The following is a 24649-nucleotide window of genomic DNA, read 5'->3' as shown; positions in this document are numbered from 1 at the left end:
CTGCCTCCCAGGTTCAAGTGATACCCCTGCTTCAGCCTCCCGAGTAGCTGGGACTACGGGCGCCTGCCACCATGCCCAGCTAATTCTTTTGTATTTTTAGTAGAGACGGGGTTTCACCATGTTGACCAGGATGGTCTAGATTTCCTGACCTCATGATCTGCCCGCCTTGGCCTCCCAAAGTGCTGGGATTACAGGCCTGAGCCACTGCACCCAGCCCATTTTTCTGAAATCTTTGAAGGCTTCCAGGTGCCCACAAGATAAAGTTGAGAGTCCTGACTCTGACATTCAAGCCTTCTGCAATATGACCTCTCTCCTGTCTCCTGCCTTTTTCATACTCTATCACCACTTTGCACAGACTGCTCCACACATATGCTTCCCGTTCTTTGTTCCTGCATACCCATGTCATCTCTGCAGAGTGCCCTTAGGCCTCTTGAACCTAAGTCCTGCCTTTTATTCAAAATTCGGTTTTAGTGTCTTGCCTTGGTGCATCCTTCCCAGCTGCCCCTTCCTCACCTCCTCAGCTGACTCTGCCATCTACCTCCTTGTTTTATTTTTCCTTTTTTCATATATTCTGCTTTCTGTAGCTCTCTCAAAGACAGATACCTTGTCTTCACCCTTTCATGACATATATATTGAATGTCCATTTTGCCCAACATTGCCCTAGACACCAGTGATAACACCAGTGGACAAGACAGTTAAGATCTCTGCTTGCATGGTTTGTTTCTGAGAGGAGATAAGCTCATTCCCAGCGCCTGAGATAGCTTATCTTCGTAAGTTCTCAGCAAATGGCGTGGTGATGGTGGAGATGGAAGTGGTGGAGGAGATAGTGATGGCAGTGGTGGTGGTGACACGGTATTCTATGTCAAGTCGTATGCATCAAGGATCACTAAATAACAATGATCTCATTATTTATGCCTTGTAGAGTAGCGTATGGGAGCCAGTAGAGTACAGTTGTTAACAGCCTGGAATTTGAAATGAGATTCGGATCCTGGGTTCTTGGCTTAATTAACTTTTCTAGAGATAGCTCTAAGCTTCTGTTTCATTATCTATAAAATATTACTATGTCTTGGAGTTGTTCTTAGGATTAAATGAGATAATATGTTTCTCTGACATATATGGCGTCCAATGTCTGCTGGTCAGTGTAGTTGTATTCTGCAGCTGCTGTTGTTCCCTACTAAAAGAAATCACATTTGTGTTGTGATCAATGGTAATGACTATAAAAATAATTATTGTTCTTTAAGAAGACAAAAACCGTTTAGAGATAACAAAGACAAGATACAGGGACCTAGAGTGTTTAGTTGATAAGGGTCTGTGTCAACTTTGAGGTCAGGACAGAAATACTGAATGACTTTACACTTAGGAAAAAATAACTAAATAATTAAGAGGCAGCCTATAGTTTTCAAACCAACAGTGCAGGGAAAGGGAAATGTAGATACTTTATTAATTCATGGGAGGTAGGAAAATTAGAAGCAAAGGAGGCTGGGTACGGTGGCTTACGCCTGTAATCCTAGCACTTTGGGAGGCCAAGGCAGGTGGATCACTTGAGGTTAGGGGTTCGAAACTAGCCTGGTCAACGTGATGAATCCCCGTCTCTACTAAAAATACAAAAATTAGCCAGGTGTTGTGTCACATGCCTGTAATCCCAGCTACTCGGGAGGCTGAGGCAGGAGAATCTCTTGAACCCAGGAGGCTGAGGTTGCAGTGAGCCAAGTTTATGCGTCACTGCACTCCAGCCTGGGCGACAGAGTGAGTCTCTGTCTCAAAAAAAAAAAAAAGAAGCAAAGGAATAGGATGATAAATAGAAAACAAAAACTGAGATAATAGAAATGAGTCCACATATGCACATAATCCAAATAAATGTTGATAGATTAAACTCTTCCATTAAAAAAGAGATGATCAAATTGCATCTTTTTAAAAAGTTGAGTTATTCGCTACATAAAAGACATCCATAAAGTAAAATCCCAACAAAAGGTAGAAAATAAAAGGTTGGAAAAGATCAATTATGAAATACTAATCAGAAGAAAAACTGGTATAGCAATGTTAATATCAGATAAAATAGAAGCAAAAATCACTAAGAGGAATAAAGAAAAGCACTTGTATGCACTTAACATCATAAACTTATAGAAATCAAAAGCTGACAAAATTATAAGGAGAAACTAGCAAATCATTAATATTAGCGGGTAATTTATTTGAATTTACTTCTGTCAGTAACAAATAACTCAAAAATTACTGAGGACTTGAATATTTGAAATACAGAATTAACATTTTGCTTTAACAAGAGGCTTTTCATCTTTTTGAACCAGCACTTAAAATAAAAAATACATTTTAGGGGCACATGTTCTCAGGACTTCCTGAGGGCTGTGTCATAGGCGAAATGATCTAAAAAAAGAAAAGGCATTTTATATGCAACCCAGTAAAAATACCTATCTATATGTATGTGTATATGTGAAATTAAAATTTCACAAAATACTGTCTTCTATTTTTTAATGCTGGTAGTGAGCCCCGAAATTCATTTTACAGCCCAATTATGAATCATAGCTCACAGCCGGAAAAGCAGTTACAGTTATGCATAGACTCCTGCACTCAATGGTATTCAAGTATATCTGGAATGTTTCTAAAAAATTCGGCACATACTATGTCACAAATGAAGGCTCCATGCACTTCAAAATATCAATATCAAACGGTTCACACTCTTCAGCCACAAAGTACTTAAGTTAGAAATAATAAAAAGAGGTTTTTTTAAAAAAAAAACCATGTGTTGGAAATTAAAAAAAAATAGAGTACCTATTACTTATGCATTAAAGAGATAATCATAATGAAAATTATAAAATATTTTAAACTGTATGGCTATAAAAGTACTACACATCAAATTTGTGGAATAACCAAAACTGCACTCAAAAATATAATGCATTTATTTAAAAGACAAGAAGGATTAAAAATAAGTGAGTTAATTGTTTAATTTGAAAAGCTATGAAAGGACAACAGAGTAAACTAATTGAAATACAGAAAGGGGCTGGGCGCGGTGGCTCACGCCTGTAATCCCAGCACTTTGGGAGGCCGAGGTGGGCAGATCACAAGGTCAGGAGATCGAGACCATCCTGGCTAACACAGTGAAACCCTGTCTCTATTAAAAATACAAAAAATTAGCCGGGTGTGGTGGCAGGCGCCTGTAGTCCCAGCTACTCGGAGGCTGAGGCAGGAGAATGGCGTGAACCCGGAAGGCGGAGCTTGCAGTGAGCTGAGATCGTGCCACTGCACTCCAGCCTGGGCAACAGAGCAAGACTCCGTCTCAAAAATAAATAAATAAAATAAAATATAGAAAGGAAAAAAATACACAGAAATCTCCTAGAATAGTTGGGCACATGGCAGAACATGAGAGCAGTGCCTCAAACTGTATCTGGCACATGTAGGGGGTCATTAAATATGTGTTGAAGGAGCGAATGAAATTGACAAGTAATAGGATGGCCTCTGGAAAGACTAATGAATAAAAAGATAAAAGGGCCTACTCAGGAATGAAAAAGGACTATAACCAGAAACACAGGGGAATAGATAATATGCAGTGTATTTATAAAATGGAGTCCTATGTGCCTTTACTGCATGAAAGTTGACTTCACTAAATGTTTCATGATTTGGTTTTGGAACCTGACCCTAACTAATAATGTTCTAATTGTTATTTTCTAAGGATTAGCATTAACTTCAATTTCAGAATCGTAATCCCTACACTGAGAGATAAAAGGAAGAGGCAGCGTATACCTGTCTGTGTGTGTGTGTGTGAGTGTGTGGATATGTCGAAAGTTGCAGGATACTTAATCTATGAGTAAATGTTTGGTAGGAAAAGTCGGTATGTATTTTTTATTTTGTTTTGTTTCTTTTTCCTTGGGAATTGAAAGAGATTGGTTATCGCTGTATTTTATAAAAACGATCATGTTTGGGGGTGTTTGTTTTCAGGACCTTCACAGATGCAGCCATGTCTGTTTTGCCACAGCCCTGGTAAGGTCAGCCATTTGTAGCTCTGCTCTTCCTGTAAAGTCTTGAGCATTTTCCTTTTGTGAGTCCTTTCTTCTACAGAGAGGTCATCTCTGATGTGGTGGCATGAGTCCAAGATAAACTTATACTAAACCATTGAAATAGAAAACTAGTACCCCTGTGTTGGGGATGTGGAAAGCCTTGAAAAGAACCCAAACAGAAATAATATAGCAGCAAACCACAGTCAACCTTGTGAAGTAATGAACAAAACAGACCTTAAAGAAAGCATATCACTTTCAGAAAAGTTTCCACTGATCAAAATAATGGGCAAAAGAAGAACAGAGGAAACCACAAATAAAGAAATGAAGATCCACGAAAAAGCATGTCGGAAACCTTACCAGCAAAAGGGATAGTGGGGATATTGCTCATTATAACCCTCCTAGACTGTGTTTTATATATGTGTGTGTGTGTGTGTATATATATATATATATATGTTATATAGTTTTATAGGCTGGCTATATGATATGGTCTTGATGCCAGTGGAATTTCTAGCCAGCCATTTGATTGACTTATATTCCTTAGAGACTTGTACTAGAAGAAATTTTTCAAAATAATTAATACAGGGAGTAATATCCCTAGAAGATGAAGTACAGGCATTTCATCTTATAAGGATATTGTTTGTTTTTAATGCATCATTGAACAACTTCTTTGAAAGGCTCTGGAGAGCTGTTCCCTCAGAGTAGGAATAATGCTCATGTGAGGTGCTTTCACAGACCTCAAAAAAACGGCAGAGGCGAGATGAGTAGGTAGATGTGAAGCAAGTGAGTCAAATTCAGAGTTAGGAACTGTACATGTAATATTTAAGGAAACTCTTTAGCTGCCAGCTGTGAACATGTCCCAAGGAAAATTTTGCCTTCATAGAGAGGAGCATGCAACTATTCATTGAGTTCTTCAAATTCTTTTTTGCTACTATATGTGGTCACGTCTCTTATTATAGTTTTTCAGTGGCTAAATTAATCAGGCAGCCTACTCTTAAGCCGTTTTGTTTTGTTTTTAGTCTTTTTTTTGGGGGGGGGGGGGGGAGTTTCACTCTTGTCACCCAGGCTGGAGTGCAATGGCGCAATCTTGGCTCACTGCAACCTCTGCCTCCTGGGTTCAGGCGATTCTCCTACCTCAGCCTCCCGAGTAGCTGGTTTTACAGGCATGAGCCACCACGCCTGGCTAGTTTTATATTTTTAATAGAGATGGGGTTTCACCATGTTGGCCGGGCTGGTCTCAAAACTCCTGACCTCAGGTCCACCTGCCTCAGCCTCCCAAAGTGCTAGGATTACAGGCGTGAGCCACCACACCTGATTTAAGCAGTTTTTAATAATCATTGACAGTTTGTCCTCAGAGAGGAACCTAAATAAGACCATTACCACAGCTGAGATTGTAGTAAGTGTCTTACTCTCAACCTTGACATCAAGCAGCTTCCCATCTCCCAGACAGTTGCGCCATTTCCAGGAAGAACAATTACGGACTAGATATTCACATCTATCACTCTCCTCATGTTTGAACTCTAACTTTTGTGTAATGTAAAGTTAATGGCACCTTTTTGTCCCATCTTTTCAGTATTTCTTATTGTCCAACTCTTGATACTGCTATAACTCCAGTTTTTCTAACTTCATCTTTAGCCACTTCTTTATATTCTGGTGTACTATGACCAGAGAACATCAGATAATGAAGCTGTATCAAACACATAATTAACTTTATACATTCAGCTATTCAGAGAGAAATTGATTATAATTTCAATAAAGTGGGTGATTCCAATTGATTTTACACTTAGGAAAAGATGAGAGAAATGTCACTCCAGTCAGTCGGTTGCAGTTCCCATGGGCCTTTCTAATAGAAAGAGCATTCTACTGCATTGTTACTCTCATGCTTAAAGATATATATTTTAGGCCAGGTGCAGTCGCTTATATCTATAGTCCCCGCACTTTGGGAGGCCAAGGCAGGCAGACCGTGTCAACCCAGGGCTTTGAGACCAGCCTGGGTGACATGACAAAACTCTGTCTCCACAAAAAACACAAAAATTAGCCAGACATGGTGGCATACACCTGTAGTCCCAGCTACTTGGGAGGCTGAGGTGGGAAGATCACCTGAGCCCAGGAAGTTGAGGCTGCAGTGAGCTGTGATTGTGCCACTGCACTCCAGCCTGGGTAACAGAGTAAGACCCTGTCTCAAAAAAATAAAAATACATAGTTTATACAACATGATCCCATAAGACAAGCCTACTTTTCTAAATACAAACCTACTTCATTTGGTGCACAGTTGAACAAATCATTCTGAGACTGGCAGAAAAGTACATATTAGATGTATTAAGAGATAACCTGTCAATCTCAAATGTGACATCTCTTCCTAAGGGATCTTAAGAATAATTTTTACTATGAGATTTTTGTCTTATAGGTTGCCAGTTAATTACCTTGTAACTTTAATAGCAAATTGCTGTTAACTTCCAGGTTCAGAATGCCTATGGCCATTCTTCTGTAGTTTAGCACTAATATTCCAGACTGATGTTGGAGTCAGTGAGTCATTCATTTTGGTATTTCTGTATGTAGATAGACTTATAGTGAATGCAGAGAGTGTTAAGCAATGTTCCTAAGTAAATATGACAATACTGCTACTAATAGTTAACGTATATTTTGTCCATGATATAACACCAGTCACTGCTTAGATGTGCTTTATATTCACCATCTTACTTAATCTTCAAAATCTTATAAGGTAGGTCCTGTTATCCAGGTGTTACTCCCAATGTAACTCCCGATGTAAATATTTCCTAAAACACATGTATTCCCAGGAAAGCAACAAAGAATCATTGCAGGGGCAAGTGCAAATTGACATACAGGCTCTAGACAAGCTGTGTTTCAAAAGTTCTCATTTAGAGGAAGGTTGTCCAGAAGTTGGAATATATTTTCCCAAGGAAATGATGTTATCACAACAAAAGCATATTTACCCATAATGTGCCTAAAGTAGTAATAACAGACCTAAACCATTTTGTGCACCAGTGTTTCCATGGAAAAATTCACTCAAGAGTTTCCCCTTGGATTGCTGTGGACACATTTCTACATCACAGGGAGAATGGGGACTCTATGCTAGAAACAGTAGAATCATTAGAAATATTCAAATTCTGAATCTGTGGTGGCTTCAAGGCCTTTGACGGGAGTTTATGGGAGGGAGGAGGATGGAAGAGTGAGTGAAACTGGGAACCAGGGGCCATAGCGTTAGAGGATCTTGGGAAAGGAACAGGATAAAGCCTAAGAAGGTGAAGGGTGGGTTGGGGGTTCCAGAGAAGAGAGGGAAAAGTTTCAAGAGTTTTAGGGACCCAGAATTCCTTGAGTCTAACCCCCAGGGACTCTTCTAATCCCTCAGGCAGTTTTCTATTACTCACTACCAGTTTCTTCTACTGACCCAAAGATTTTGCCGGCTTCTTCCCTGCTTTTTTTTTAAACCACTAATACTTTGTGAAATTGAGACCAGCCCAGGGTTTTGCTCCACTCAGCTGCTCCTAAAGCAAGCACAGTGGCTCTAATGGTTTTTAACTTCTGTAAAGGAAAGAGCTTATCTTAGGCCCTCCAGAACTTTTTCACTTGGACATGAAAGAGCAGACATCAGCTACAGATGCTTTGGGAGAGTTTTCGGGTCCCGTAAGGGGCTGAAATAAAATGCATGAGGATTTCAGATGTGGCTCTCCAAGGCCAAGGCTGATGGGAAAAGTGAGAAGCCTTCTGCTCCTTTCTCTCCTGCCTCTGTGGCTCCCTTGTCCTCAAAATGAAAGTGGAAAGGAGAGGGTAGGCCCCAGATTGCTTGCCAGAAGGGAGGGGCTATAAGACAGTGTGATCCTTGCACCAATGCTGGGCTAGAATCTTCTCAAGTGGCATGCCTCTTTCAGGGATGTAGGGACTATGTGGGTACCTCAGACTCCACCTGACTCTCCAGGTGCACCTTATACCACTTTCCTCGTTACCTACTAGCCAGTGATGATATGAATCACCTGGGCACCTGGGGTGCTGTCCCCAGGCCCACCTGGAAAGCGTGTGATTAACAAGTGACCCCAGGTCATTCCTGTCAAAGACGTTCAGCAAACACTGCCTATGCCCACCTCTATCCTATCCCTACCCCTATCCTATCCCCTTAGCTGGTCTTCAAAGGTTCCTAGGACATTCCAAGCCCCTTTCTGCCTCAGAGCCATTATATATGCTATTTCCTCGTGAACCGCTCTTTCCTCTGCCTCCTCCTGGCTAATGCCTACCTCTCCTAACTTCATGACTCCCCTGAAATCTTATTTCCACAGAAAGAACATCCTTGACCACTGTCCTCATCATCTCAGCCAGGTTCCCCTGCCTCGTTCTCATAACACTGTGTGCTTTTTCTCTTTAGCACTTAGCACACAGTTTGTGTTTCATGTATTTGCTTTCATGTCTCTCCTCACTAGTACAGAACACAGGAAATGCTTAATAAATATTTCTTGTGTGAATGAATGACTGGAAAAATAGTGTCGAGAGAGAGATACTAAAGGTTGGATTGGATGTTGCTCAACAAAAACAAAGAATTGAGCATGTGAAAGCTTTGATCTCCCAGGTACAACTTTTACTCATCAACTAAAATCAAGGCAGATGGACCCAACAAAAATATTATATTATAAATATACAACAAAAATATTACAAATATTTCAACAAAATTTATAAATATTTGATAGGTGCAAAATGCAACAGCAGTGAATAAGACCAATACAGTCTCTCATTATGGAGCTTACATTCTAGCAAGGATGATGGATACTAAGCAACCAGTTTTACAGTTTCATAATTATAATTTTGAAAAATGCAAAGAAAGAATTAGAGCTGTAAGAGCCTATAACAGGGAGGCTTGACTTGGGCTGTAGGCAATCAGACCAGTTCTAGGATTTCTGAGACATGTGGCTCGGGAACCTCTTACCAAAGAATCAAATATACTCTGTCGTATCTCTTGTCAAAGTTGGCATGAGGGGAGATGCTACGTACATTTCTCAATCTCGGGATTATTGACACCATGAGTAGATAATTCTTTGGGGCATTTTCCTGTGTGCTGTGGGATGCGTAGCAGTATTCCTGGCCTCTGCCCGCTAGCTGTCAGTAGCACCCCACAGTGGTGATAACCGGAGATGTTTTGACATTGCCGGAAGTCCCCGGTTGGCTCAGGGGATGCATCATCTCTCCCTCCCCACCTCCCCGGTTGAAAACCACTGTTCCACATGAGACTTGCTTTTTTAAAAATGTGTTTTCATATGATTTATGCAAGTTAATGCCAGAAACATAATTTATTAATTCAATCAACAACTATTTATTGAGTACCTGTTACGTGTCAGGCACTATTCTAGGCACTGAAGACACAGCAATGATGAAGGCCCATGCTTTCATGATGCTACATTTCAGTAGGAAGAAATTAATAATAAATCTCAAAATATATACTATTTCACAAGTGTGGAGGTTGCCCATAGTTTTCTCTGATAAGGTGACATTTGAACAAAGCCTTGAAGGAAGCGAGGGAATAAGCCACAGGAGAAGAAGCACCAAGAGCAAGAAGCGAAGCCATCAGAGGGCCTGCGCCTAACCTCACCTTTCCGCTTGCAGGTCTGACCAAGCTCCTTTATATTTCAGAGGGTCCTCCGCAGATGCGCAGCTGAATGGACTCCAAAGCAGCCTTAACCCTGCAGCCTTTGTGCCCATCACCAGCTCCACAGGTTAGTGGGCACCAGCTCTTCTGCAGCTGGATAGGTGACAGGGAAGGTGTTGGGCTTGGCACATTCTCTCTTCTGCCTCCAAAGAGAGCCCCAGTTCAAAGAATGAAACATCCAGCCTCTGAAAACATTGGCAAATGGGCATTTTTGTTACATGCTTCTTTAAAATAATCTTGGCAGCCTAATATAGGCATTTTCTGGAACTAGCTTGGGGTAAATGAAACCTCACAGTCTTGTAAAATGCTATCAGATTTGCAGCATTTAATCAAAATGCCCCATATTGACTGGTATTTCACTGCTTATGTTGTATTTCCACATGTTTTATCTCTCATTTAATTCTCACACAGCCCTGTGAGTTTGATCTTATCCCCTCCACATGAGGAACTGGCTCAGAAAGTTGAGGGCTTGTTGAAAGTTGTGCGTGGATGCAGAACTGGAGCTCTGCTCTTTGATCTACGTGTTGTGCCAATGCCATGGTCCGTGGACAGGTTGTTACTGACAGCCTGAAGCCTCTCAATGTAGGTGCATACAGATAAGTTAGGCGGTGTTGGTCCAGAGATAGTTTTCTGTGAATAATAATTAATAAAAATGCACTGATAAGTCAGAAAATGGAAAGAAAAACCCTTCGATTCAATTGAACAAGTATTTATTATTGAGTATCTACTCTGGAGAAAATAACATGCTGGGCACTGAGATGCACGCAGGGTGAACAAGGCAGTCTGCTCTCAGGGAACTTAAAGACTCAAGGAGATAGAAAAGTCAGCAGGGAATGTGCTGCAAAGTGGGTATTATTGCATGCCTGAGACACACAGAATAACAACAGACAACATTGACTGAGGATTTGCTGTGTGTCAGACACAGTTCTGAATGCTTTATGTGTAATAACTCACTTGTTCACTGAACAGGCACATAATGTAGAAACTATATTCCCCATTTACGGCTGAAGGAATAAAGGCACAGGCAGATTATAAAACTTATCTAAAGTCTCACAATAGTAAGCGGCGGGGCAGTATTTGAACTTAAGCAGTCGAGCCCAGATCTTTAGGGACTGGGTACAGCTTCCTAGAGGAAAAACATCGAAGCTGACACTGGAATGTGGACGAGTCAGCCAGGAGAGGGAAGGCATGGGCAGAAGGAGTTCTAGGAAGAGGGAACAGTGCAAGCAAAGACCAGAGGGGAGTGAAAACGTGCTGTGTTCCACAGGCTTCCATGGATCAGTGTGGCTGGGGACTGGGGCATGAGCAGGGAGTAGAAAGAGAAAAGGTTGCAAGGTAGCAGGGCCAGTTTATGAGCCATGCAGTGAACTTGGTCATTGCCCTGACAGCAATAAGGAGTCATTGAGGAATTTTATGGAGGAGGGGGCTGGGTGGTTAGAGGTCAGGGATTGACATCATACACCTTAAAATGATTACAAGATCTCTGGGAAGCTCAGGCCAGGTGCAGTGGCTCATGCCTATAATCCCAATGCTTGGGAAGGGCAAGGCAGGAGGATCTCTTGAGACCAGCCTGGGCAACAAAGTGAGACCCTATCTCTACAAAAAAAAAAAGTTTTTTAATTAGCCAGGTGTGGTGGCACATGCCTGTAGTCCTAGCTACTCAAGAGGCTGAGCTGGGAGGATCACTTGAGCCCAGGAATTCAAGGCTGAAGGCTGCAGTGAGTTGTGATCCTGCCACTGTACTCCAGCCTGGGTGACAGGGCAAGACCCTACCTCTAATTTAAAAAAAAAAAAAAGCAGCCAGTTACTTGACTACATCCTGGGGATAATTATATGTATCTCATAGGCTTAGAATGAGGATTAAATGAAGAAGTATATAGGGAAGGTGCTATAACTACTGTAACTACACCCAGGCCACTACTACCTCACAACCTTCTCTCTTTCCACTCCCTGCTCATGCCCCAGTCCCCGGCCACACTGATCCCTGGAAGTATGATAGGAGTATAAGGATTTGTTCTCCACTGAAAATTTTAGAGCCTGAATTCAAGAAATACTTGATGGGTATCTACTCACCTCACTCCTCCAAAAGAAAAAAGAAAAGAATTACTAGAACATGGTGGTTACTATATTTTTAAGAAAGTAAACGTTCACCTGGGATTGTTATGGACTGCAAAGTAATGGCACAAGGGAATCATGGCCAAGTGTGAAGGATTTCTGTGAGATAACCTGTTAGAACTTCTCTCCCTTCGGCTCTTCAAGTTTGCTTCAGCTGGAAAGATTCACAAACCCAAGGAGATCCCTGACTATACTTCATTTGTGTGTCTAATTGATAAAATTAAGTGTTGAATTGAACTTTGCATGCACTCCAGCTGAGCCAGTTGGAAACTTGGGTGGTCAGGTGGGTCATACTTGCAGCATCTTGACCGTGAATTAGTGTTTACTGACTCTTGGTAAAGTTATTTAGAAGATTTTGTGGCACTCATACTGAACTTGGTGTCAGTATGAAACCACAGAGCAAGGAAAAGAAGTTGTATTTCTTGCTGGCTTCTCATAGTGACTTTTCCCTGCTGATTCTACCTTATGGTAACAAGCAGATCATTCTTCTTACATTGTTTAGGTAGTTTATTACTTAACTGCTTTTGTCACCGAGAGACTCTGGGCCTCTGAACTTTTTGGGTTTGTTTCTACTCTGATTTTTCTAGTGTTCCTGATCCTCAGTTAAAGAAACACTGAGGTGCATGATATAGTAAGCTTCAGGCATTTTCCATACTTCCCAATGAACATTTTACCTTCACAGCATTAGTAACTGAATCTATTACAGTTATTTGTACAACTAGTAAGTAACTGCCAGGCACACCAACGTTTGAACTGCAAATCATTTGTTTTCTCTATTACAAGTAGATTTCAAGCCATTCTAGGGGTTCAGAAGGATATCCTACAAAAAGGAGATTAGGTTGCTAGTAGCAGCATTTTTCTGTAAACCCACAAGAAAGAAGAATAACTCTCATAGTAAGTCTAAAAGTTTATACCTCTGCCTGAGACCTGGTAAGTGTGTGCCTATGTAGGAATCCCTGAACCATCTTTGAAAGGTATTTAGCCCATCTGGTCCAGTTAATTCAATCCATTAAACATGATATTGAGTCCATGACTATAGCAGAAGCCTGTTTTCTCATTCTTCAACTCTTCCTGTAAGTCTTGCCAGCCAGGCTTTCGGCTGTGCGACTGTTTCTCTAGCAGTCTGAATGAGATAGTGGCTCATCCCAGGGCACTGCTGGAAAACAATTCAGAGTCCTTTCCTGTGGATGGTGGCTTAATGGCATTCTTGGTATTATGAACGTTAAATGAGATAGTGAATTGGAAGCTCCTAGCAAAGTGCCTGGAGTACTCCATGAATGTGGCTTTTCCTTGACTTTCCAACCTCAGGCTTTATATTCGTAGTTTGCTATGGAAGGGAAGGTTTAGAGTCAGCAAATATGGAAACTTGAGAAGGAAGCTGGAGTGAGAGCTCTTGGCCCAAAGCCAGAGTCATTGGCCTTCCTTCTTTATAACTGTGGTGTTCTTCTTGAGTTCTGAAGTGGTGATGGTAAACTAAAATAGCAGAGAGCAACAGATTAGATAACTGACATTTCTCTCGTGCTGATTTGATAATGTAAACTACCATTACTGTAGGAGTCTGAAGCCACAGCAGCTGCCCTCATCCCTGCCCCTTAGCTTCTGCCTAAGCCTTTCCTGTTCTGGAGCCCAACCTCTCCCTCCTTTTATTTTTAAGCTCTTACTGGTCTGCAGTTGGTGGAAGGGACCTTGCCACCTTTAGAAAATCAATGATGGATTTCATTTGCAAGCAGTGAGCAGTGTCCTTATTAAATATTCACTGTTTCTGGCCCTAGTAAAATGCACTATAGCTTTTTGCTTTTTGGAGGGGGATGGGGCAACAGCACATCAGTGTGATTCTAACTGCCCACTTCATTGGATCCCTGAGACAACAAGAGAAAGGAACATTATTATATAGTAAACGCCGTGGAGCTAAAACCCTAAGGATCTAGATGTCACTTTAACTTTCAAGTGAAATTACTTGCCTGGCAGCTCTCAACAGAATGACCTATTTTCATGATCAGATTCTTACTCTTTTCACCATGTGTTGTATAGTTTTTGGAGCTCCGGGGTAGATCTGGAGTATAATCGCCTAAAACTGAAAATAAGGAGTGTCCTATCCCCCTGATTGCTCCCGAGATTTTCTCTCCAGAGCCAGAGGGGTAAGAATTTGGGTTGATCACCCACTTTTACGCTGTTTGAAAGCAAAAGAGAGACTGTGAATTGGAATTTGGCAGGAAGTGGGGTGGCGGTATCTGGGGGGACAGTGATCCCCTTAACCTAGTTTTAGGTTTTACCTTGTGTCCTTTGGGCCAAAATCAAACATAGTGTTAAATAGGGATTCTTTTTTCCACTTTTCAGGATCTTTGGACGCTCCCCAAGTTATTTTCGCCAGATCCAAACCCTTGCCCACACAATCTGGAGCCCTTGCTAGAGTTATAGGACAGAGAAAATCAAAGTCGGTGAAGTCAGGGCCAATTTAAGGTAACAGTAAGAATAAGAGCATATTTTTATCATTTTCACTTGCTGACTTTATACTACAGCAAGAGACTTAGTAGCTACCAAAAGAAGGTCTGGCTTCTCAAAATGACAGTGAAGTTGGGGCTTTATAAACCAAAGCTTAGAAGGACGCTCCAAAACTGGGTCAAAGTTGAGCTCCAAATAGTTTGCTCCTATAATGGTCTACCAGTAGGTGGCGCTGTGGCAGTAAGAACTTTCTCAGAAACTATTACTAGAGGCTTTTGTTTAAAAATATGAGGATTTTGAGACAGTTCAAATAAAGAAACTAAAACCATAATTGATTTATCACAAAGTATAACATAATATATGGGAAAACATGATATTTGAAGGTCAAGTTGCAGTAGTTGCCAAAGAGAATGGATATTTATTCTTAAAGAAGGCTTTTAGACTAGAATTTATAAACTGGACTTTCAGATTATGAGAGGGAGGGAGGGAACATTTTTTTTCAAATTTTGGTGAGGTTAATGAATTGTGTTTTTGCTGAGTTACTTAAATAAACATATGCTATAATTAGCAGCAAAACAAACTATAAACCTCATCCTCCATCCAACTAAAAAAAGCTCACACATTGAAGGCATGGTCTAACTTAATTTTGTGAAGCTGTTTCCACACTTCACCAGCACGGCCATCAGTATTTTGTTCCCAGCCATGGCCTTCAAAATTTTCCAGAAAATTCTGTGAAACTTCAAGGCTTTGGTAATTCTTTCCTCTTTGTTCTGCCCTGCACACTAAAGCATTAACGGCTCACCTGCCATGAGGCTAATACTCTTCTTACCTCTGGGGGAATATTTATTAACTTATTTGAGAAGCATTATTCATCAGAATACCCCAGGAGTGCAAAAGAGAGAGGAAAATTATTTACCCACCACAGGATTCATTTACATTGGATCAGCAAGCTGCAAATATCTTTCCCTAGCCCATCTAAACTCTTTCCAGAAAAGAATGAGAAGAGAGAACGGAACACCAAATCCATGGCTTGGTCATCTACCAAAATGTACCGGAGACACTGAAAACAACCAGAGTTCTTTTGGTAATTCTTAGCCAGTGGCCCTTTAATTCTGATACTAAGCAGCCTGTCCAATGATGAACAACTAATAAAATATAGAAGACTAAAGCAAGAAGGTCAGTATTTCCCTCAGGAGACTGGCAGCCAGAAGAACGAATGTGACATCAAGCTCCAAGCTAAACTGATGGCCTGCCAAGAAGTACTCATGTCCATCCGCTTCTAGGACTGTGATACTTGGACCTGCCACAGTTATAATATCACTTTCCTTAAACCTCGTTCATTAGTATCCTTTACAATCCACCCTGAACATTACATGGCAAAATGGGGCGATCAGCAAAAGAAGCTTTGGGAAACAGCCCATTTTTCAACATTTTGCTCTCTATTGCAGATACAGCCCTGCTGAGCCTGAGCTGTGTATAAGCTAGGGATGGCTGATGCTATGCTTTGTGATTGACTGAGGGGGTGAGACAGCATGTGTGTATGGATGAAGAGGACACAGTGGGTCAGAGGGTCTCAGAAGTCCAGCTCCTATGGTGCACCGTCACTGCTGGGAAGCTGCAGAGGCAGGCCCACCAGCCTGGCATGTGGCCGATGGCAGTGGGCTACATCTCTTGAGCAGAAGAATTAGGTCGTTTACAAAGTGAGGAGGCAGAACCCCACAGGTCTCAGCCCATCACCTGAAGCATGCTTTCTTTTTATTGCAAATGCGGGGTAGACAGCAGAGGTCCCTTCAGCCATAATCACAAACAAATGTCATCGCCAGCCACGACAGTCCTAGAACCTCTTCATATGTGGGTTTGGAAAGGCAGTCAGGTTAGAGAATTTGAGTTGTGTTTGCATTACATGTTTTATAAAACTGAGAAAAGCATCAGTTGTCCTTAACAGAGTAGAGGGAGCTATGCCGAAGGATATTAGGAGCAAAGCCTGTGTATGACCCCTGTATGCTACCCAGGGCAAGTGCCATATTTGCATACCTACATTGTTCTTTGTTTTCTTAGATTATGTATTTGTTCATCAGAGGGAAATATTAACCATATTTTCTTATTTTCTGTTTTTTTTTTTTTTTTTTTTTTGAGGCAGGGTCTTGCTCTGTTGCACAAGTTGGAGTGCAGTGGTGTGGTCACGGCTCACTGCAACCTCCGCCTCTTGGGATCAAGCGATTCTCCCACCTCAGCCTCCTGACTAGCTGAGACTTCAGGCATGTACCATGATGCCCAGCTAATTTTTCATATTTTTAGTAGAGATGGGGTTTTCCCATATTGCCCAGGCTGTTCTCGAACCCCTGGGCTCAAGCAATCCACCTGCCTTAGCCTCCCAAGGTACTGTTATTACAGGCATGAACCACCACACCTGGCCATTTTCTGTATTCTTAGTGCCCTGGCGTTTGGGATCCTTGCAGACCCAGGGGAGAGAGTGCTCTTTCACAGGGCTAGTTAATTCCAAAATGTAATAACAACTTGTCCATGAGCACACCTTTTATACGCAAACCAGCCAGTCCCAAGTACCTACTCTCAACCTCCTTATCAAACTTTCACACACCAACCCAAAATTTCCCCTGCCCTCAATCATCTCAGGGCCAGGTACCAAGCAACTGGATACCATCCCTATACCCCGAAGCCCCTGGAATTATCCAAACTAACCAGTCCAGCCAATCCAAAGCTGTTTAATTGCCCTGCCTTGCCTTTCCTGGTGGAAGCCCCAGCAAAGGTTCTGACCTAGGCTTTTCCCCCAACTGCTGTCTTCTGCCTCCAGACTGACACTGATGAGTTCACTGTGACCCTGATTAGTGTGCAGTGACCCCTCCCTGGGAGCCGTCAGAATAAACAATACCTTCCTTCCGAGCCTTGTTTCTGTTTTCCTACTGTGGCCACACCAGCTTCACCATACCATATCCAGCATGTACATTCTTAGAACAAACATCAGGAGGATAAATACCTTTAACTTGTAATACCAGGAACCAGGAAGAAACATGAATTAGGTTTACATCACCCAGTTCTAAGCAACTGGGCATAGCACTTCATCCGTAGCCTGTATTACACAAGTGATGTTTTAACAGTATGTGTTTTGCTGGCATTGACCTGGCTGTAGCCACACAAGAAGGATGTGAATCCCTCTACATGGCAAAATCACCTGGCTGTCAGCCACTGAAGTGCATGCTTTCCTGTCCTGAGGCCTCTTGCATTTCATTTAGTAACTGTTTCTACATTCAGAAACAAAACTCAAGTATAGCTGAACAATGTGGTTGGAAGTGAGGAAGAAGACAGCCTGGCTTTTAGTTTGGGGGAAAGAATAGGGGTCCTTCTAAGAATCCATCCAAAAGGGGCTCATTGGCCTTAAAGAAAACCAGAGAACTCCATTTCTGAAATGGATTAAGAAATAGGCTATGAAAGAAGATAACATCTGAAAATTGATGTTTTTCTCTTGCTGAACTGGCAAAATCCCAAGAGAGGAGTGATGATTCTTCAGTTGTTAACAATTACTACTTTGTTATAAAGAGACATGGGAAGTACAGTGGCCCCTTTCTCAAATTACACTTACATTACAGAAGCACACACACCTCCTGGAAAAAAATGCCTGGCAGCCTGGATTGTTAGAGTTGTGCCTACCCCTGCATCTTGCTGCAGAGTTGTGTGGTCCTGTGTAATATCCATGCACTTTGGGCGGAAGATCTAGTCTATTCTTGCAGTCCTGAACTGGGCAAGTAACCAGCATAAGGCTGCCTTTCTTTCTGTCTTTATACATATCACTCCAGGTTATCGTTCTGTTCACTGTGAACCCACACCTTATAGCCACATACCTTTGCTTTACTGTCCTCGTATCCTCAGGGCATAATTGCTCCTGAAATTTCTAAAGAAAGAAAATGACATGCTAAGCCACACCTGTCTTTGGAAAAAGCAAGCTTTCCACACGGAAATATTTACACCTCTGCTTACCTAATCTGTGGAGTTTGAACCAGGTCCCAAAAAGTGTAGGTGGATAATGGCAGGGCTTGGAGAGTGATGACTTGAAGTGTATTGCCCTGTTGACATGATTTGTATTGATTTTTTATCCTTTATTCTTTCAAATTGTGATTATAAAGAAAAGACTCAGATTCCCTTAAGTCCTCAAAATGAAGAGCATCACTAAAACTAAAACAGTAGTCTCTTCTACTCCTTTGTTCTCGTGTTTTGAACATGCAGGTATTTCCAGTTTGCACCATAGGTGTCAAGGGGCTCCCTTCTCTTAAAACTTGAATCCAGGTTATGCAGGGTTTTTTTTTGTTGTTGGGGGGTGGGTGGTTGTTTTTGTTTCTGTTTTTTCTTTTTTCTTTTTTTTTTTTTTTTTGAGTCAGAGTCTCACTCTGTCACCCAGCCAGACTGGAGTACAGTGGCATGATCTCAGCTCACTGCAACTTCCACCTCCCAGGTTCAAGCGACTCTCGAGCCTTCACCTCCCGAGTAGCTGGGATTACCGGCATGCGCCACCATGCACGGCTAATTTTTTTGTATTTTTAGTAGAGACTGTGTTTCACCATGTTGGCCAGGCTGGTCTTGAACTCCTGACCTCAAGTGATTTGCCCACCTCAGCCTCCCAAAGTGCTAGGATTACAGGCGTGAGCCACTGCGCCCAGCCTGGTTATGCAGTTATTTGACACCAGAGAGGAGTAGCTTGAATGTGTGGACTTGCCTTAGCTATAATAAAACATAGCCTTTATCCCCATTATAAAATGGGGAAGAAGATAGAAAACCAACCTGATTTTAAGATGATGAGGTGAAGAAAAAGTCAGCTGCTTAGAAGCTGCTATAGTAGTAGTATTTAGTTGTTTGGTGTTAGAAGAATCACTCTTTTTTAATATCTAATGTACTGAAAAGTGAGAGTGAGGTATTTTCCTTCCCCTTTTATTTATTTGTAATTTGCTTCCCAGGGAAATTAAGACTTGTGACAAACCCAAGTGAAGATATTTTGGAATTTGACAAGAGAGTTTTTTAACTTACGCATGAGCTTCAAATTATATTAGGCAATGAATTATTGATAGTTTTTAATCAGATATTGGAATATGGAATTTTCAAAATCACAACTCAGAAAAATGACCACTCACAGGCCTTTCATTTTATATTTATTGATCCTTTTTAGTATTCTCCAAAATTAATCATCATTGTGCATGTGTGCATGTATACTTATACCTCTCTTCATGCAGAGGATTTGAGTGTCCACAAGAGCCTTCTGATGATCCAGAGGAGAGAGACCCTCAGTTTCCCTCTGGAAGGGAAGTTTTTGTGCATGAGCACAGGGAGGAATCAGCCTCGAGAGCCAGAGCTCATGAAAACCTGAAGCCTTGCTGAGAGAATCAGCAGCTCTACTGGCTGAACGGCAGCTCGGGTTAGCCCATCCCCATGGCCCGGTCATTTTCTGGCTCCTCCGCAGCCAGCTTCCATTGTTGTCTAGGCTGACAGCTCCGCCCTACTCATGATGTGACCTCTCTCTGTGGGATTGTTTCTCTCTCTCTCTCTTTCTTTTTCCACATTCAGTTTTCAGAAGACAGAATCGGAATACTTCCCATTCATTCCTCCAGCAGAGTGCCCCTGGGGGGCAGAGCTCTCTCTCCCAGGCTTTAACTGACCTAAATAAAGTGAGTGGCAGCTGCCTTCCAGACAGATGCCAGCCTGGTACTAGGGTAGTATGATTGTGTGATACAAAGCTGCCAATGTATGCATGTCTGACCATTTTTTCAGATGGGATTGTAGTTAGGAAGGTACAGCATAGTATTTTCATGTCCAGTATAGGGTCTTAAAATACAAAACCACATGCAATAAAATAAGATATAAAGGGAAAGTCAGGGCCAAAAAACAAGATAATTCAAATTTTTCAAATATCAGGCTAAATAAACTGATTGTCATTGAGGTGAAATTTGGTTCTAAGTCCCTAATATGCAGGGCAAACAGGGAAACATGATAAATTGGAGTATATAGTTCTCACAATCAAAAAGGAAGAAATGCTCCAGGGAAAGTCAAGATTTTTCCTAGTATTGATTCTAAAGGAAGTATTTTACATACTCTATGTAGAAGACACCTAATATAGTAGTAGTCAACTGCTAATGAACTATTAAAAAATAGTCAATAGTAGCTTCTCAGTCAACAAGCCAATAGAGCACTGTGTTTCACATGCCTACTCCTTGGCATGGTGAACTATACAAAGATAAAATACTATAGTACATGCCAATGAAGACAGTTTTGTGAGGGAACAAAAATAATATAGTCTAAGTCTCTTTGTGGTCTTCATAATCCAAGGGTAAGATAATAGTTATTTAGAGGATGGGGTGAATTGCATGTGTCTTAGGCAATCCTAAATATAACTTCTCTCAATTGATTGCTTGATAAGAACTAGTTGTGCTGTTAGGCAAGGATCCAGATACCTGGTCTTTTACCTTACTGTTTGAAGATGCATCTATTAATATATGCTTGGGAAAGCAGGTGGCAGAGGTAACATCTCCTGAAAGCTTTGGCAGCTAAGCAGTATTTTCTCTCTCCATCATGTGGCATGTTGATTGTCTGCTCCTCGATTCGCATACACAGTTTCCTCTGCCTAGGCACCATCTCCCCACTTTTGCTCCCTCCCTCCCCAATATGACTAATTCCTATTTGTCCTCAACCCCTTTTCTCCTGTCTAGCCCTACCCTGTGTTAATCTGATTTAGATGCTTTTGACTCTGCTCTTTAAAACTCTGTGATTACCTCTGTCATGGCTTTTACAACATTCTAGGATCTTTATGGTTACTTAACTGTTCCCTCTACTAAGCTTGGAATTTCCCGGAATGCAAGGATCAGGTCCAAGTGGACTCTGATACTCTAGGGCCTAGCACAGTGCCCAGCCTGTAGTAGGGGCTTAAGAAATCCCAATTAAGAAAACAACAACAAAAAATAATAAGGTGACAAAATAAATAACCAAAAATAAAAAGGAAATTCTGCTTGAATAGATGAATGAGTAAATTTTCATATTTCTGCCTTTGTTTATTCTTCTACTGACATTTGGAATACCTGCCTACATATGCAAATTCTTCCTGTTCTTAGGCCAAGCTCAGTGGCTCACACCTGTAATCCCAGTACTTTGGGAGGCCGAGGTTGGCAGATCACTGGAGGCCAGGAGTTCAAGACCAGCCTGGCCAACATAGCGAAACCCTGTCTCTACTAAAAATACAAAAATTAGCTGGGCGTGGTGGCACACATCTGTAGTACCAGCTACTCAGTGGCTGAGGCAGAAGAATTGCTTCAGTCCCAAGAGGCAGAGGTTGCAGTGAGCCAAGATCGTGCCACTGCGCCGCTCTAGCCTGGGTGACAGAGGAAGACTGTCTAAAAGGAAAAAAAAAAAAATTTTATCTCCTAAGGGTCTAGTTAAGTTTTTTGTTTTGTTTTGTTTTTGTTTTTGTTTTGAGATGAGTCTCGCTCTGTCACTCATTTATCTTGTCGTTTAAAAAATTCCTAGAGACCTACAATTTATATCACAAAGGTGTTGTCATCTTTTATCACTGCTTGCTTTTTGGGTGAACTGTCTCTTCAATAAGACCATAAACTTTTTGAGAGCAGAATTAATATCTATGTGTTTCTTGAATCCCTAATAACACCCAAAATGTTTCATTACCTTGTATTGTAGACCCTAAAGAAAAGAACACATACATACGTAAAACTTTTCTGAAAAATGGTCCATTTCCTCTGTTCTCTTGGATTTAAAATGCCTAACCTCAGAAGATAAAATCTTTTAATGAATATTTCATAAATAATGCATTTCACCATTAAACAATCTTCAAAATCAGAATAACCTTCCTTATAAATTACCTGGTACTTCTATCCCATTTCTTGCAATATTGTAAAACTACTTCCTGTAAAATAATGAATGATTGATCACTGCTCTTTAGATAACAACAGCTGCTATACATTCACAACCTTACTATGACTTGTTACATTGTAGATTTCAGTATGAAGATGTTCCATTTTAGACCACATTCAGGAATCTCATTATAACGGAACAAAGTTAAAATGAGATTGAATTTATTTGGAACACATTAGCTTTCAGCTTTTTTTTTTCCCCCTCTATATCACCTAACTAACTGGAATTGTTTATTGCACAGATCAGATTTTTCTTTTGAACACTGAACGGTCTTTTCTATTATCTTCTGAATTCACCATGAATTCTTTAGGTTCCTCTTAAGTTGTATAGTACCTGAAACTGAACACCACACTCTAATATTAGAGATCTGACAGGTGTTGAGTGTTGTGTAAAATTTATCATCATGGTTCTGGAGTCATATGTTACATTTTAAATGTGCACAGTATTCCCAGAAACAAAACTGAAGTTCTGTCGACCCTTACTTGTTACCTTCCTGGCTTCCTTTTGCTTCACAGGGTCATGTAGCATTACCACCGTTGTTGTCAGTAACAATACCTAAGTTTTGTAAGAATTCCAGATTGCAGGGTAGAAAGTTCATAACTGTGAAGTTAGACTGACCTGTGTGGGCTCTGTGACTGCCCAGTTGGCAACTTTAGGCAAATCACTTAACCTCTTTCAGCCTCAGTTTCCTCATCTATACAATAAGCATAAAAATATCAATCCTAGAGAGTGGGAGCAAGATGGCCGAATAGGAAGAGCTCCAGTCTCCAACTCCCAGCGCCAGCGACACAGAAGACCGGTGATTTCTGCCTTTTCAACTGAGGTACTGGGGTCATCTCACTAGGGAGTGCCGGACAATCGGTGCTGGTCAGCTGCTGCAGCCCGACCAGCGAGAGCTGAAGCAGGGCGAGGCATCGCCTCACCTGGGAAGCGCAAGGGGGAAGGGAATCCCTTTTCCAAGCCAGGGGAACTGAGACACACAACACCTGGAAAATCGGGTAACTCCCGCCCCAATACTGCGCTTTAAGCAAACGGGCACACCAGGAGATTATACCCACCCCTGGCCGGGAGGGTCCCACGGCCACGGACCCTCCCTCATTGCTAGCACAGCAGTCTGCGATCTAACCGCAAGGCAGCAGCGAGGCTGGGGGAGGGCGCCCGCCATTGCTGAGGCTTAAGTAGGTAAACAAAGCCCCTGGGAAGCTCGAACTGGGTGGAGCTCACAGCAGCTCAAGGAAACCTGCCTGTCTCTGTAGACTCCACCTCTGGGGACAGCACATAGCTAAACAACAACAACAAAAAAAGCAGCAGAAACCTGCCCAGACGCAAACAACTCTGTCTGACAGCTTTGAAGAGAGCAGTGGATCTCCCAACACGGAGGTTGAGATCTGAGAAGGGACAGACTGCCTGCTCAAGTGGGTCCCTGACCCCTGAGTAGCCTAAGTGGGAGACATCCCCCACTAGGCATCCCCCACTAGTGGGAGACATCCCCCAGTCTGACACCCCACACCTCACAGGGTGGAGTACACCCCTGAAAGGAAGCTTCCAAAGTAAGAATTAGACAGGTACACTTGCTGTTCAGCAATATTCTATCTTCTGCAGCCTCTGCTGCTGATACCCAGGCCAACAGGGTCTGGAGTGGACCTCAAGCAATCTCCAACAGACCTACAGCTGAGGGTCCTGACTATTAGAAGGAAAACTATCAAACAGGAAGAACACCTATACCAAAACCCCATCAGTACGTCACCATCATCAAAGACCAGAGGCAGATAAAACCACAAAGATGGGGAAGAAGCAGGGCAGAAAAGCTGGAAATTCAAAAAATTAGAGCGCATCTCCCCCTGCAAAGGAGCGCAGCTCATCGCCAGCAACGGATCAAAGCTGGTCAGAGAATGACTTTGATGAGATGAGAGAAGAAGGCTTCAGTCCATCAAACTTCTCAGAGCTAAAGGAGGAATTACGTACTCAGCGCAAAGAAACTAAAAATCTTGAAAAAAGAGTGGAAGAATTGATAGCTAGAATAATTAATGCAGAGAAGGTCATAAACGAAATGACAGAGATGAAAACCATGACACGAGAAATACATGACAAATGCACAAGCTTCAGTGACCAACTCGATCAACTGGAAGAAAGAGTATCAGCGATTGAGGATCAAATGAATGAAACGAAGCGAGAAGAGAAACCAAAAGAAAAAAGAAAAAAAGAAATGAACAAAGCCTGCAAGAAGTATGGGATTATGTAAAAAGACCAAATCTACGTCTGATTGGGGTGCCTGAAAGTGAGGGGGAAAATGGAACCAAGTTGGAAAACACTCTTCAGGATATCATCCAGGAGAACTTCCCCAATCTAGTAGGGCAGGCCAACATTCAAATTCAGGAAATGCAGAGAACGCCACAAAGATACTCCTCGAGAAGAGCAACTCCAAGACACATAATTGCCAGATTCACCAAAGTTGAAATGAAGGAAAAAATCTTAAGGGCAGCCAGAGAGAAAGGTCGGGTTACCCACAAAGGGAAGC

The 24649-nt window shown here is 41.8% G+C and overlaps 1 protein-coding gene across 9 annotated transcripts in view; it reads left to right on the top strand.

Annotated features, from left to right (window-relative positions):
• The window catches only part of TTLL5 (tubulin tyrosine ligase like 5), a 301096-nt gene that overhangs the window by 229109 nt on the left and 47338 nt on the right, over positions 1–24649 (top strand). For 8 of the 9 annotated variants that reach the window (XM_023184491.2, XM_023184480.2, XM_023184475.2 and 5 more), the window contains one exon: positions 9639–9721. The exons of the other annotated variant lie outside the window; for it this stretch is intronic. In XM_023184491.2, coding sequence (XP_023040259.2) covers positions 9639–9721 — 83 coding nt within the window. The remainder of the gene's footprint in view (positions 1–9638; positions 9722–24649) is intronic. 9 annotated transcript variants of the gene reach the window in all.

This window comes from Piliocolobus tephrosceles, chromosome 6 (genome assembly GCF_002776525.5).
Source record: "Piliocolobus tephrosceles isolate RC106 chromosome 6, ASM277652v3, whole genome shotgun sequence".
Lineage (NCBI taxonomy): Eukaryota > Metazoa > Chordata > Mammalia > Primates > Cercopithecidae > Piliocolobus > Piliocolobus tephrosceles.
This window is presented reverse-complemented; position numbering and strand designations above follow the sequence as displayed.